This window comes from Gallinula chloropus (genome assembly GCF_964237585.1).
Source record: "Gallinula chloropus genome assembly, chromosome: 15".
Classification (NCBI taxonomy): Eukaryota; Metazoa; Chordata; class Aves; order Gruiformes; family Rallidae; genus Gallinula; species Gallinula chloropus.
Window position 1 is genome coordinate 17464593 of NC_140100.1, and position 15620 is coordinate 17480212.

General features: G+C 45.8%; 1 protein-coding gene across 1 annotated transcript in view; it reads left to right on the forward strand.

Annotated features, from left to right (window-relative positions):
• Nucleotides 1-15089, forward strand: part of ADCY9 (adenylate cyclase 9) — a 92899-nt gene extending 77810 nt beyond the window's left edge. Inside the window, exons 8-10 of the mRNA XM_084270971.1 lie at nt 2778-2926; nt 5578-5619; nt 12317-15089. Coding sequence (XP_084127097.1) covers nt 2778-2926; nt 5578-5619; nt 12317-13505 — 1380 coding nt within the window. The 3' untranslated portion in view covers nt 13506-15089. The remainder of the gene's footprint in view (nt 1-2777; nt 2927-5577; nt 5620-12316) is intronic.
• The last annotated feature ends 531 nt before the right edge of the window (nt 15090-15620 follow it).

Below are 15620 nucleotides of genomic sequence, written 5' to 3' on the forward strand. Positions count from 1 at the left end.
TGCCTACCTACCTTGTTTCTTCTTAGACCAAGCACTTCTGGGGTGTTTATTCTGGGTAATGCAAGTAGCTCTCTCAGGCTTTTCATGGCATTCATCAGGTTTTCACTTGGTGTTTGTCTGCTTAGAAACTTTGCATGTGCCTTTGTGACCCTCAGCAGCCAGAACAGCATTAGCTGTGGGTGGGTTTTTTTCTTTGCAGAGTTAGATGGAGAAAAACTCACAGCTGGCAGTACATAGAGGACATTACCCTGTGGGGATGGCTGAAGGAATGCAATGCTGGCCTCTGGGAAGGGAAGATACCGGCACATTTAGCCCAACCACGGGAAGGTCCCTGAGGGGTTTGGTGTCTTTGTTAATAAAAACACTCACAAGGGGGAAATGAAGGGTTAAATAGTGAAGAGGGGGGAAGAGCCTTTTCATTTAAAGGCCACCTGTAGCCTAAAACCAATGCTTAAAAATTGGTGGGGAATAAACCAGGCTGGAACTGGAGATGAAAGCGTTTCTTTGCAAGTTTCTCTTAGGTAGCACAGCGTATGAACCTTCTTTTCCAGGATCTTCAGGGAGTTCTGCTTCATAAATCTCTTGCTATTGCAGGACCCCCGTGTAGCTAACAACCAGATCCTCGTCACTCTTCCTACCACAGTTTCTTACTGGGTGTGGGGAAGTGCTTGTTCAGTGGGAGCATGTGGACCGTGTGTTTTTTGGTCCTTCCTGATTTAAACATACATTGTTCTCTGGCTGTCACAGTCACAGAAACAGTGTGTTTGATATCCTTTCACATCCCACATTTAAAACCATTCTGCAGCTTTTACCTTTTGAGAATTCTAGCTAACTATTTTTAGGCTGTAAATTCATTAATTACTTTTGTTTCAGTTCACTGATGCTCTTCCACCCTCACGACTACCAGTAAACTAGTTGTAGGAATGTTTCCCTCACACTGAATGGAGGTTCAAGTCTCTTAGATCTGTCCACTGATTTTTATATCATCCCATTCATCACCATCCTTGATCATCTCTCCAAGCATTTAAAAATAGCACTGGAAGCACCACTTTATCAGTGTGTTCTCCATCCCTGCTCCCATCAGGCTGGTACCCAGAATGCCTCAGGCAGCAGCAGCAGTCACAGGGTGATGTTCATCACCAAACTGGGGGTGAACTTTTGCTCTCTGTCCTCTTGCAGGTGCTCCAGAGTCGTGGGGCTGTCGGCTCACTCCCCAAGAGATGTCCCAGCTCGGCTTGTGCTCAGTGTTTCAGCAGTCACGAAGCTCTAGGAAACGGAGTCAGTCTATAGAGGGTCAGGTAAGTGTCATATTTTACTATGACATGGTTTTGCAAAGTTTTTTTTTATTCATAGCATTCTATTCCTTCCCTGGATATTAAATAATTAAAACCAAAATTAACAGAAAGAGCAATAAGAAAAAACAACAACAACAACAAAAAAAACTTTCCAAAGCCATGCATACATAGTAAAACACAGGACTTGCTGACCCTCTATAGGCTGGCTTCATGCTGGGGCATCACTTGGAGTGTGAGCCAGTGCTCTGCTACTTTAGGAGACCTGAAATGAGGGGGGAAAAAGTAAGTTTAAATTACTCTTTTTTTTTTTTTTTTTTTATGGACACTTCTGAAATTCCTTTTAACCATTTTTGAGTCATTTAAGAAACCCAACGAGTGTGCTTGTGGTTTAAAAATGGTATGTTATGTAAGGTTTTTTTTCCCATACACTGTGTTGTCTTCTGAATAACATGCTTATTTGTTATGCTACAGTATTGCTAATCTGCAGTCTTCAGCTCTAAAGGAGATTTCACATGACAGAAAGGGAGAAAATGATCCTTTGATACTCTAAAATTCAGTCTGTAGATAAAACTGAACTCTGGTGCAGTTGTGGAGTCTCTGTTTTAGCTTGGATGGTCATGAGTATTCTTGATACAACCAAGATTTCTGCAGCAGCTTGAGAGTTTTGACCACTGTAAAGTTGTATCTGGGGGAAATGAAGGCATTCTGGGGAATATGCCCCTTCTGCCCACCCATTTCTCTATCCAGTAAAGACGTGGGGAGGGAAATCTTGTGGTGGTTTTGAGATAGAAAATCAAAAGCTGTCCTTTCAAATTGCCATCAGCAGTGGTGTTACTGAGCATCGCTTGACAGTGACCAACACCTGCCTTCTCTTACCAAACCAGATTTTTTTCCTAACTTGAACTTGCCCACTGCTGGGCAGTGTGATGCAGTGTCCCCTAAAGTCATGCTCCTGAAGTGGGCAGTGGGGTGAAGCTTCTGAGGGCGAACACCTTCCACAGCATCACTGCAGGGGACTTGTGATGTTCAGTTGAAAACAGGCAGGGTGGAACCCCTGCAAGGAAGAGGAGCTTGCCAGGAATGTTTGTTAACAGGAATGTTTGCCTACTTTAATTTTTCTTTGTATTTTTTTTTTTTTTTGATAAGAAGAGGCACTGAGCTTTTGGCAAAGGTAAGCTGAAGATTTTGAAAGCTATTGGAATAATGGTTGTGTGATGCAGTAATATGAAGCTTTTTTAGGGAAAATTGTGCCAAACTACCCGTGCTAAAACTTTTCTTGCTCTTTGAAGGGAAGACCTCCATCTTCAAGTGCTGTCTCCTGATACAGGCACTGTGAGGGACACTTGCTGTGCTTACAGTGCAGACGACATTAGATCCTTCTCTTTTCATATCCCACAGTCTTTAACTGATGCTGGCATTTCAGTGCAGAGGGGCTGTGGGCAGCAGGACGACGCTAACTGGTGCTCTCTCTCTCTGTTGCAGTACACCATGTTTATGTGTTGTGCCATTCTGATCACCATTGTGCAGTACTGTAACTTCTGCCAGCTTAGCTCCTGGATGAGATCTCTGCTGGCAACTGTAGTAGGAGCAGTGCTTCTCATTCTGCTCTACGTCTCCTTGTGTCCAGACAGGTGAGCATCACGCCTTAGCACTCACAGACCCTGGTTTGGATGAACACATGAGGTTTTCTTTGCCTCTGGTGTGAGGGTGGAATGCATGGGATTTTAGTATCTGCCATTAATTTCTCCAGCATCTCAAATGTTATTAATTGTATTTGGGAAGAGTTCTGCATTTGAGGTTTGATTTTGGGGTTTCTTGGAAGGATTTAAGGACAGTATGTGAGGGCTCCTTTGCTGTAATGTGTTCTGAAATGACGCTCTGTCCTCAAGTGGTGTGTTTCTAGGGCATGCTTACTCTTATCAGGCACATGCAATTGTCTTTCACTGTTTGAAAATCTGTTTTATTAAGACATTTGGTGATGCCAGAGAGCCTAGTTCTCTCTCCCCACCCCTCTGGATTTATTTCTGCCCTTAGGAACCATGGATCTTTCTTCCACCTCCCTTCTGAAGGAGTTTCCTGCTGTGGAAGGCAGGCACTTAGATTTAACAGGATTTTAATGCCCAGTTTCCTTTCTTGCTTTTCACCTTTTCAGAGGATGCTGCAAGACAGTAACCAGAGGATCCAGTTTCTGTGAAATAACCTTCAGGCTTCTCAGTTATTCCTCTGATAAGCAGTTTTCCCCATAGGTGAACTCGCTTGTGGAGCCCAGGGACCCGTGCCAGCCGTCCATTCCTTCTGGCAAAAGTTTATCATCAACTTGCTTCTCCCTGGCTTAAGAGATCTCCTAGCCTTTGGCACACTTACTATAGCATGGACATCCAAACCCCCCAAGCAAACCAAATGAGTTTGCAGATGCAGGTTTGGTGTGAGCATTTAGCTTTTAATCCCCTCCACAAGTATCTTCAGCCGTGCCTTGTTTTAACCTTGACCTGATTTATATAAAAAAAGGGAGAATAGGAGTCACCCCTCAATACCCATTCACATCTGTGATTTGAAGTGGCTGTAGGTGCTGTAGGAAGAGTGTCTTTCCCTGGAAAAAACTTGGGACTGGAGTCAGCTGACAAATAGCTTCTGGCTCATATTAGACTCAAGAAAAATCTCTTTCTTGTCCCTCTGCAGAGCACTCGGGCAAGGAGAGCAGGTGGGGTCTGTTGATTCAGTGGAGGGACATAGCATTTAGCTTCTGGGTGTTCCTCCCCTTCCTCATCTTTGATTTGTTCCCTTCCTTTTAGCTGTTGAGCATACCTAACATCATCTCTCCTCCAGCATACTGTGACCCTCTCCCAGTAGGAAAGTAGACTCTTTCCCTTGTAGCACCAACACTTGCTGTCCAACCACCAGCTTCACCAAGATGTTAGTCCCCAGGTCAATTTCTTGGGGAAGGACAAACTCTTGATGCCATTTCTTGCCTCCCTGGCTACTCTTCCCTAATCCCCTGCAAGCAGGGGTCCTTGCATTCAGCCATGTGCCTGCCAGCATGTCTGCATGGAGCTAGCGTGGCATAGCTGGGTGCTGGTCATGGCAGAGCCTTGTAAAATAGGGGAATATGGTGTGTTTGTTGTACCCAAAGTCTGGTACAAAGGCAGGTAGTAAAGGTGAAGCCTAGAGCAGGAGTGGTTGTGGTTGACGTGGGTGATTGCCAGGACACCCCGCTCTGCATCCATGGCAAAGGAGAGAATCGAAGGGCTTGGGGCCATAACTGTGACTCCTAATTCCTTACTCAAAGGGGAAATGTTAGGACAGATTTTATGTGTGATTATTAAATCAGCTTGTGCATGAGCTCTGGGTAAAGGCTTTGTACAGACAGACGGACACAAAACTTGGGTTTGCCCTGCATTTTGACTTTATTAAGAGACTGGGAAAGGCTATTCCCAGGCACAGATGTGGAGACCTTGCTGTTCTATCAGTGCATTATCTTAAGAAATTTTGCTGATGAGAGCATCTTTTCACCTGTGGTTCAAACACAGGTGACCATTAATAGGCAAAGTACAGAAATCATGCAATATGTTGTTATTTCATCTTTTAAAAATAAGTATTTAAAGTGATAGATCTGGGAAAGTGGGGGTTTATTCCTCTGTTATCATTAGTCTGGACAGTATTTTTTGTCAGTGGTAGCTGCAGCTTTGCTTGTGTCCCAGGCACAGACATACTGCAGATTTCTTTACTTCTGTTTCCAAAAGGAACTATTACTTGATGGCAGCTGAGACATTGTAGTGCAAGTAAACACAAAAATTGCTTGACTACTCTTCTGTAATGGCATTTTCAGAAAGGGGCTGTATATTTGTTCAGGGTTTATAGGGGGTTTTCTTTATTTTGGGAGGGTGTGGGATTTGGGGGAAGGGGGGGGCTGCTTTGTTTGTTTTGTTCTTTTAAATCTTTCTATGGTCAGATAAGATGAAGGCATAACTGGGTTTGAGAGCTCTGAAATTGCTTTTTCCCTGTTCCCAAGGTAAGATGGGATTGTTCAACAATTACTTGTTCCAGGCATCATTTTGGGTGCATTATCATCAGTTACCCTTCAGAGGTGTTTGTATCCCTGTGTCTGACTGTGGTTCCTTCTTCCAAGCAAGAAGTCACGTTCCAACAAAGGTTGTCTGAAGCCAGCCAAGCATGCAGTGCAATTATTGGTCCTGTGCTCTATAGAATAATGTACAATGCAAACTGAAATTCTGGTGGAATGCTCTGACTTCCCTTCTGAAATCAGGTGTGTTTTTTATTTCAGCTCCGTGGAAACTTTTCATCTAGATTTGGCACAGAACTTCAGGTAAGCTTCATATTCCCCTCTTTATGTTTAGGGATAGAAACATTTTCAGGCAATTATATGTAGCAGAACTTTGCATCCACAGCAATAGGTGGGGAATTCAGCAGATGGGTTTGGCAGGTTGTGCTTAAGCTCCTTGTGTACACAGTTTCCTTTGCAGAGGACTTGGATATGACCAAGAGGCACTGGAGAGCTGATACTGCAGTGAGACTTGTGTAATGCTATTTTATTTTAAAATCTGATTTCTAGGACATAGAACTGTGGAGGAGCTATATAAAACAACAGCTGTTTTCCTAGTAGGAGTAGTTTTCCAAGCATTATCTGCACACTATGAGCTATTTATTTGATATCCTTGGTTGATTTGCTCAATACAGAGGTGTTTGAGTTGGATGCTGCCCACAGCTAGCCAGGTGAGAATCCCCTGCAGCAGAGGAACTTCAGCCAGAAAAGCTGGCTGTGAAACCCTTCACCAGGACAGAGGGGTGCTGACAATGACAGCCTGGGCGCTGCCTGTCACCCTGAGCTCACTTAGGCAGAATAGCAAGTTGTGTCACAGAGAGCAGGTGACATTTAATTAGCAGCCCCTTATAAATCAACCTGTTGAAGAGTCACAGAATCCCAGACTCAGAGGGGTTGGAAGGGACCCCCAGAGCCCATGGGGTCCAACCCCCTGCCAAGGCAGCTCCCCAGCTCATATTGCACAGGGCGGCGTCCAGACGGGGCTGGAATCTCTCCAGAGATGGAGACTCCACACCCCCTGGGCAGCCTGTCCCAGGGCTCCCTCACCCTCCCTGGGGAAAAGTTCTTCCCCATGTTGGTGTGGAACTCCCTGTGCTCCAACTTGCAGCCATTGCCCCTTGTCCTGTCCCCACAGACACTGAAAAGGGGCTGCCCATTCCCCCTGCATCCCATCCTTCAGATAGTGATAAACATTCATAAGGTCCCCCCTTAGTCTTCTCTTCTCAAGGCTGAACAGCCCCAGCTCACTCAGCCTTTCCTCACAGGGGAGATGCTCCAGGCCCTTCAGCATCTCCGTAGCCTCCTCTGGACTCTCTCCAGGAGATCCCTGTCTGTTTGATCCCAGGGAGCCCAGAACTGGACACAACACTCCAGGTGGGGCCTGAGCAGGGCAGAGCAGAGGGGAAGGCCACACTCCTCTTGATGCCCCTCAGGATCCCATTGGCTCTCTTAGTCACTCTAATTATTTCAGTGCTGAATTTCTCATGGGTTTATTGCAGGCTTTACAATACCTTTTTTAACATGTTTTTACTGGTCATTGGTATTAAGCATATTAAGTACATATTTGTTAATTGTCTGGGGGAATCTGGGCAATATTGTACCCAGTAGAACTGACAGCCCTGTGAATGCGGAAGTCACTAATTCATCTGAAGTGTGTATTCAGGAGGATGCTGCTTTTACTGGGAGTATGTAGCAAAACAAAATGACTTTTTAAAAATACCACCTTCAGAAGTGCTATGGCCAGAGTAACTGTGTTTTCACATGATGTATTTACTCACCAAGAAGTTAGCACTTGCTACAGTGATTTTTATTTCTTTTTCACTTGGGTTTTTGTATGGCAGGTGCCTATGCAGAAATAGTCCTGCTTGTATTCATGAAAGACAACTTCATTTTTGTAACAGAATTCCATTTCACTAAAGCCAGAATGGAAAGTTCAAGCCAAAAAACCAGAGGCAGCTTGATTTTTTTTTTTACTTTTTAAACATTTTTTTCATAAGCTAAAACACTGAGGGGAAGTTGGCTCAAAATGCCATGTCCAAAAAATGAAAGCACGGTGAGGGTTCAGAGGAGCCAGGAAGATGCTCAGAGGGCTGGAGCAGCTCCCCTATGGAGAGAGACTGAGGGAGCTGGGCTGGGTCAGCCTGGAGAAGAGAAGGCTGTGGGGGGACCTCATTGCAGCCTTCCAGTCCCTGAAGGGAGCAGAGAAACAGGAGGGAATCAGCTTGTTCAAAGGGTAGATAATGGCAGGACAAGGGGGATGGAGTGAAGCTGAAGGAGGGAAGGGTGAGATGAGATATTAGGGGGAAGTTCTTTGCAGAGGGATTGGTGAGGGGCTGGAACAGGCTGCCCAGAGAGGGGGTGGGTGCCCCGTCCCTGGGGGTGTTCAAGGCCAGGTTGGATGTGGCCCTGGGCAACCCTGTGTAGCTCCAGGCCTGGAGGTTGGTGGCCCTGCCTGTGGCAGAATTTTTCTCCCAGAAGTGTAGTGTCTGACTTGTAACTCATCCCAGGTGAAGGTGGAAGTGGGTGAGGAACCGACCTGCGCAGAAGGTACCACTGCAGGCAGGCACAGAGCACGCTCTGCCTGCTTTGGTGAGATAAATGCCAAAGAAGGCAGTGACTGAAATATCTGGCTCCTTAAGCAAATCTAAACCTCATGTTAAACTTTTGCTTAGGAGATGTACCAGCCCCTCGTTCCTTCACCTGGGGGGGAGCAGGAGACGTGTGTATTGTGTGCTCACAGGACACGGTGCTGTTTGTCTGCTGGGTGGGTCGGTCACCATCTCTCTCTGAGTGCAGGATCAGCTGATCTGAGTCTGCCCAAACCTGGAAACTAACAAAATTCTTCAAAGTGCTGGCAGTTAAGAGAAGGAGTGAAGAGTTAATCCTGCTCTGTTCCTACCATTAATTTGCACCAGGCTGCTCTTTCCAGGGCTCTCTTGACATACACTCCTGTGTATCACTCTGGAGTTCTGCACAAACCAAACCTCCCCTTGCTCCAGGGGACAGACCAACAAGACAATATCCTTCATCTTCAGCTTTCCTGAATAAATGGCTTGATTTTATATGAAATGCCTCTAAGGATAAAACTCCATAAATTCATAGCAATGTTTTTTGCTGCTCCTTTCTCGCTGAAGTCAATCAATAAATAAGGTTTCTTGCTCCCTCCAGTCAGCACAAGAGATTTTCTGGTGGCCTAGGAGGGCCAAAGAAACTTTATACTTGCATACCTTTAATGAGGTTGTTGCCTTTTCTTGATCCAGAGGTGAGGTAATTATCAGTGTTGTGTGGGAAGAGAGATACGAGTCATGTTTTGGAGTCTTTGCACAAGGTTCATCTCTGGACATCTTGTGCTGTGCTCAGGAAATCCAAACGTGGAATTTGCCTTGTTTTCCATACAGACCAGTTCTTCAGCCCAGAAGAGATACTACCATAAACTTTGTCTTTTAAGCAAGAAATCTTTCTTGTTTCCATTCATTTCTTGTCTCAGAGCAGGTAGGGTGCATCATTTTCCAGTTTGTGATGCCTCAGGCTGGAACAATGTCAGGCCACTTGAGGTGGAAGACTGAAATTACTTGATGATAAGGGTTTTTTACATGCATCCAGTATATGTTCTTCATGGAAAGCAGCTGTTTGCTTTCCCCTTTCTGCACTGCTCTGCCATTGCAATCTTTTTTAAGGTTTAGCATCCTCTTTAAATATAGCAAGATCTCCAAATCCAAACATAGGTTACTGGCTCAGAAGCAAAATGACTTTCCAAAAATCTTTATAAGTAGAAAGCCATTATCTTTATGGTTTGTGATCAAGCCAAAGGAGATTCTATCTCCGGAGCTCTTACTTGTTCCATATTCAACACAGAGCCTGGATGAAGATGCCAAGTTAATAGTTAGTTGTCTGTGCCAGGAAGCACCAGTTTGAGTTAAAGGAACATTGTCAGCTTAAGATTTCAATTGGAATGATTTTTAAAATGAGTTTTCTGCTGCAGCACCTCATAAAAAGTGGAGTTTAAAAAGATTTGGGGGTGTGTGATCCTTTCTACTATAGGTGGGTTCTTTTTTTTCCTTTTCATTCTAAAGGCTGCCTTCAGGTCATCTTTGCTACATGAGTACATAAGATGATTTATAGGCCTGTAGGTCCTGTAGCTTTGCTGCAAAGTCCAGAAATGTGATTTCCAAAGGAGTGAGATGTAACTGTTCCCTCCTCTGGGCTGGCGTCACAGCTTTTTTGTACTGGTGCTTGTAGCAGTCGCATGGTGATCGCAGGATGCCCGGTCTGGAAGAGATGCTGCCCCTCCTTTGCTGCGATACTAACCCATTACCTGATTAATGAAATCAGGTCAGCTTACAGGTGAGTCACTCATTTCACAAGCAGATCTCTAAGGCCCACGTGGGAAACAAGGTCAGGCCAGTGCTTGAGGAGATGGCAGAGCTCACAGGTGCCAGGAGTGGTGAGCAGGAGGCAGCAGCTCCTTCTTAAAAGGCAGATCTTGCCTTCATCCCCAGCTGCGCCTGGGAACGTAACATTTGTGGTGCTTACCTAATTCATTTAGGAGGAATTAAAGTACTTTGACAAGTATTTTGTAAAATAAACTGTAAATAAAAGGCTTGTGATGACTTAAATCCCCGTGGCAGGGATGTTTGATGTTAGAGCAGATTATCTGGATCAAACTCATACTCTCGGAGGAGTAACGTGCCATCGCTCAGATCTCTTCCCACAAGGCATGGAAAATAAGGAACTGTGCTGAAGAGAACCTGAATCGTGCTCCTTCTCCAAGAGTCACTCCTCACCTTCTCCAGCCTTCCTCATTCTCTGAGATCTTCTCTCTTACTTACCCTCCTCTCATTTTGTTTTATAAGCCTCTCAAACTGGGAGAATATTCTGCCACCTGCAGTATAGATGGCAAGGGTTGTATTTCAGGAATCGTTACCTTTCTGGTCATTAATCACTTGGCCTTTGTCTTAGTCTCTGACTTCTCTTTCTAGGGAGAAAATGAATAGGTTTATACAAGAGTTTTGTCGAGAAAAGTGATTGTGAGGGAGAAGGGAAGGAGTCTCAGTCCAGCAATGCACCAGCGGTTAGGGAACCTGACAGTAGGGACCTGTTCCCTGTGCTGCGAGTCCTTGCCTCCTTTCACTCTTCCCTCATGGCTTTTGTTTTCAATATCAAACCACTAAAATGAATATCCCTTCACTTCTCCTGGGAGGAGGATATTTACAGCTGAAAACAAAAGCTGTGATTTCCAACCCAGTGTGCAGTTTTAGTTTTAATCTGCAACTCAACCTGTAAGCTCTCTGTGGTAAGTATTTTCCTTACAGGAGCTTTTACTCCTGTGACAGGAGCAAGCAGATAGAGCAAACAGAGAGACCATGGTGCATGTGCAGATGTGCTCAGAGATCAAGCACGTGTGTCTGCTCCAAGCTGTGCAGTGTTCCTGCTACATCCCACTGTTCTGGCAGTCAGGAACATTCAGAAGAAGAAACTGGGCCCAGTAGTACAGCCCGAGCACTCAACTGGCCGCTTTGAGTTCAGAAGCATGTCCCACATAGAATCATAGAATCCCAGACTGGGCTGGGCTGGAAGGGACCCCAAGGATCCCAGAGCTCCAACCCCCCTGCCACAGGCAGGGCCACCAACCTCCAGGCCTGGAGCTACACAAGGTTGCCCAGGGCCCCATCCAACCTGGCCTTGAACACGCCCAGGGACGGAGAGAAACAAATCCACAGAGAGAAACAAACTGAACCTGGAAACACAGAAATGAATGTAGTCTCTTCTTGACCTGTTGCTGCTTTGAGTTTTCACCTCTTGCTAGCATGCCTGCCTAAGAGAGACAGACCCTGAGGTAGGGGTTGCCTTTCTGTTTTTCAAGGAGGCTTGATGCGATGCTTCCCCTTATCAAACCTGTCTCTTCACTGGAACAACTTCAGCGTGTGTCTGCTCATAGCAACTCTTAAGCTTTGGCATAATTTTAGAGAAACTTGCAGTTAAATGGCTCCAGAGCTTGCTGCATGCCAATCTGTCTGGGTTCAGGCTTAGTTTCTAGGATCACATAGGTGGTGTCTTCTCAGATGCAGTCGGTGTCTTCGCATCTCTCCAGAGCGCTGAGGCCGTAGGCTGCAGATGTCTCCCCATCACAGGCGGTTTGGCACTGAAGCACCTTCCATCAGTGCTTCATAACCTGCACAGGCAGGTGTTGAATTGTGACAGGGATTTACTCTCAGTCCATGTGACACATCACTTATTCTTTATTTTTATTTTTTACATTTTGGCTCTTGAGGAAACTTTCTGTCTCCACCATCAGAAGCTTCGGTGCCTGTCAGGTACAGAAGATACCGGCCCAGAGCTCCCTGTTCTCTGCTTTCATGCAGAAAGCATGCAAGTTCTCCATGAAGTGTCTTGTACAGGGTCATCTTCTTCCTTAAACCTTCATATGTAACCACTGAGAAAGGTTAATCCACTGCAAAGGCTCCTGCTCTTGGAGGAGGCAAGGGAGAGGAGCATCAGCACGCAGCACAGATATTCCTCAGTAGTGGAGGCAATAGAAAAAGAAGATGAGTTCCTCAAAGCTGACACACACCTCCTGTGTGGATGTACATGTGCACGTGTGTATGAACACACACCTGGGCATTATTGAGCATTTTTATTTATATGTAGTGCTTTTATTTATATATTTAGGCATAACAATAACCATTTCCTCTGTGAAGTCCTTAAAATAGGTAAAGGCTGGGCAATTTCTGTGCTGCTGAGCCTGAAGCTGTCCCTTTAAGGAAATACTTGGTGAGTTTAAGAATGAAATTAATCCTTTAGTGTGCTTAACAACAGACAGAGGTACCAAAGCCTGTTTTACAGTCTGGTGTGTAACATACACTGCTGGTGCTTTTTTCTAGAACAGGAGCAGAGGAGGCAGTGCTGTACCTCTCTGGTTTTAAATGCACCTTTCATGTTCTTCCCTTTCTTCTGCTTCCAGCTCCAGAAGAAGCGCATGCAACAGCTCGGTGCCAAATGACACGAAGAGGCCAGCAGACCTGATCGGCCAGGAAGTGATCTTGGTTTCCTTCCTTCTCCTCCTCCTGGTCTGGTTTCTGAATCGAGAGTTTGAGGTCAGTTACCGCCTCCACTACCATGGAGACGTGGAGGCCGATCTTCACCGCACCAAAATTCAGAGCATGAGGGATCAAGCTGACTGGTTGCTGAGGAATATTATTCCCTACCACGTGGCAGAGCAGCTGAAGGTTTCCCAGAGCTACTCCAAAAACCACGACAGCGGTGGAGTGATCTTTGCAAGCATTGTGAACTTCAGCGAGTTCTACGAAGAGAACTACGAGGGAGGCAAAGAGTGCTACCGCGTCCTGAACGAGCTGATTGGGGATTTTGATGAGCTGCTGAGCAAACCTCACTACAGCAGCATTGAGAAAATCAAAACCATCGGGGCGACCTACATGGCAGCCTCAGGACTGAACACCTCGCAGTGTCAGGACAGCAACCATCCCCACGGGCATTTGCAGACCCTTTTTGAATTTGCCAAAGAAATGATGCGAGTGGTGGATGACTTCAACAACAACATGCTGTGGTTTAATTTCAAACTGAGGATTGGCTTTAACCACGGCCCCCTCACCGCCGGGGTCATTGGCACCACCAAGCTGTTGTATGACATTTGGGGTGACACTGTGAACATTGCTAGCAGAATGGACACCACTGGCGTCGAGTGTCGTATACAGGTGAGTGAGGAGAGCTACCGCATCCTCAACAAGATGGGGTATGACTTTGACTATAGGGGGACGGTCAATGTGAAGGGCAAAGGTCAGATGAAGACCTACCTTTACCCAAAATGCATGGACAATGGGATCGTGCCACATCACCAGTTGTCCATATCTCCAGACATTCGGGTTCAAGTGGATGGCAGCATTGGGCGATCTCCAACGGATGAGATTGCCAACCTGGTGCCTTCTGTACAGAATTCTGATAAGATAGCCCATGGCACAGATAACTCAGAAACCAAGGACATCCTTCCTTCCGCCAAGAAGCTCCAGAAAGATGCGGTGAGAGCAGAGGAGAGGTGCAGGTTTGGCAAAGCCGCGGAGAAGACTGACTGTGAGGAAGCGGGAACCGAGGAGGTCAACGAACTGACAAAGCTAAATATCTCTAAGAGTGTATGATGCACTGTCGGAGTTGCATGAAGTGCTCTGTCAATAGAAACACAAAGACATTTGCAATTGGCAGTTTTCTTTTTCAAGAGAGACCTTCTCAACACCCGGGTTGTACGTTTGTTTTCATTTCGGCGCCTGATGCTGTGTGGATCACAGCTCTTCAGGGCTTGTTTTCATCCATCTCTCTCCTCCGTGCCCCAAATCACATCCCAAGCTCCCCAGCTCCCTGTGCAACCATCTTACAGCTGAGTAGAGGATATTAAGTGCCTTCAGATATACTCCATTGGACTCCCTGTCAAGGTACAGAGGCCCCAAGTGAAATCATAGCTTCGGGTATTTATCTAATTTTAAAGAAAAGAAAAGCTGTGGTTATATCATTTTTATTGTTGTTTCTCACAAAACACTTTTTTTGGCTAATGCAGCTCCTTGGGTTTTTTATATCTCTCTGAACAATGTTTTACTGTTATCAGACCTTTTGTATGTAAACACACAGACAAACGTGCATGTATCTACCATATGAGACTGACATAAAGTGCCAGTAACGTACCACAGAAGAGTGTCTTGGCGAGGGGGGTGACACAGTTTGACTTTGTGTTGGGCTGGAGGGAGGGGTTCTGCAGTGGCTCAACATTTAGTTAGAGTAGGCTGAACAACCGCTGGCGTTTTATTCTCCTTTACCGATGCTTTCTTCAACCCTGACGTGCCACAGTGTGCTCTGGATACACTTCTTTTCCCTGTCGCTGATGAGTTACTGATCTGTGGGGATGGAATAAGGGTTCCTTTGGACTTCACCAGCGACCCTGAGAGTGTTACGATTCAGGTCTGAATGGGTCTAAAGCAGTTGTGTGGTACTCCGTGCCCTAGCTGGATTTGGAAGGTAGGTGAAGTCCGTATCTCTAAGCTGGTCTGATTTGAGAGAGAGAGAGAGAGAGGGAGGAAAAAGGAAAAAAAACAAAGTGCAAAATAAATGTTTTGGGAATGCTGTTTATTTATTTATTTATTTAAATCCTGTTTTCTCTTTTGTTTGGGGGTCTTTGTGTGCTGTGAGTTGGAAGGGATCAGGAGACGAGCTGTTAATGGGTTTAATCAGAGTAAGAAGATGGTGTTTCAGCCTCTTTGAACTACCGACCACTGTGAGGATGTTACCTAGGCAATATTTGTTGCAAAGCTGGTGAAACTTCCGAAGCCACCAAACGCAATTGAGTTACCCCAGCTTTCCCTCTGTACTGAACCAATGGTGCTGCGCAATATTTTTCAGGATTCCTCCCCTCTCCTCCCCCTACACTGTGCTTTTGCAGCAGGGAATAGAACAGCACGCTCCCTGCGTGCCGCTGAAAGCAGGAACAGGGAAAAGGGTCTTTTCTAGTGAGCTGAGAAGCACAATAATTTCCCAGTCCTGCAGATGAGATGCACGGGAACCTGCTGGCACAGAGGGACCTGCAGGATGGGGCCTTAGACTACACCAGTTTGCCCTCAGCATGCTTCCATCGCCTCCTGCGCTTACGTTTGATGTCCTGCTTTGGAGAATATTAATTACTGGACTATTCCAGTTCAGCTAACTCCTTGCAACACCAAATAAAATGAAAGAATGTCTGTGCCCAACAGGAGCTGGCTAGCCAGGGGAGAGCTGGTGAGACACAACGCTGTGCTTTCCCGGTGTTGGGGTGGGGTTTCCTTCTTTCTGTCCATCGGAATATATCGATACTTCTTTTGATTCCCTATGTGATTTTTGGAGTTTGAGTAATAAATACCTAAATTGTGAAGTTCCTATTCAGCTATTTGAGGTCCATCTCCCCTCCGTGGCCAGCACGGAGCCCTTGAAGCCTTTGTCAGATGGAAATCTGTGAGATTTCTCGGTCTTCGTTAGTTAAACAAGGCTCTGTGCACTGTTCTGACAAAAGCTGCTGTTTATGCACCCCTAGATTGCCTTGGATGTGAATGTTGTTTAAAATGAATCCTGCTTGCTCCATGTGCCAGCACACATGTCTAAAGTCGGGGATGGTCATCCCCATTCCCTTGGGGAGCCTGTCTGGGGGCTGCTCCTGCAGAGCCACAGTACAGAGTTCTTATTAGTGTGCAGTTCTGCAGCAGCCTTCCTTCTCCATCCACTGAAACTAGCCCCCT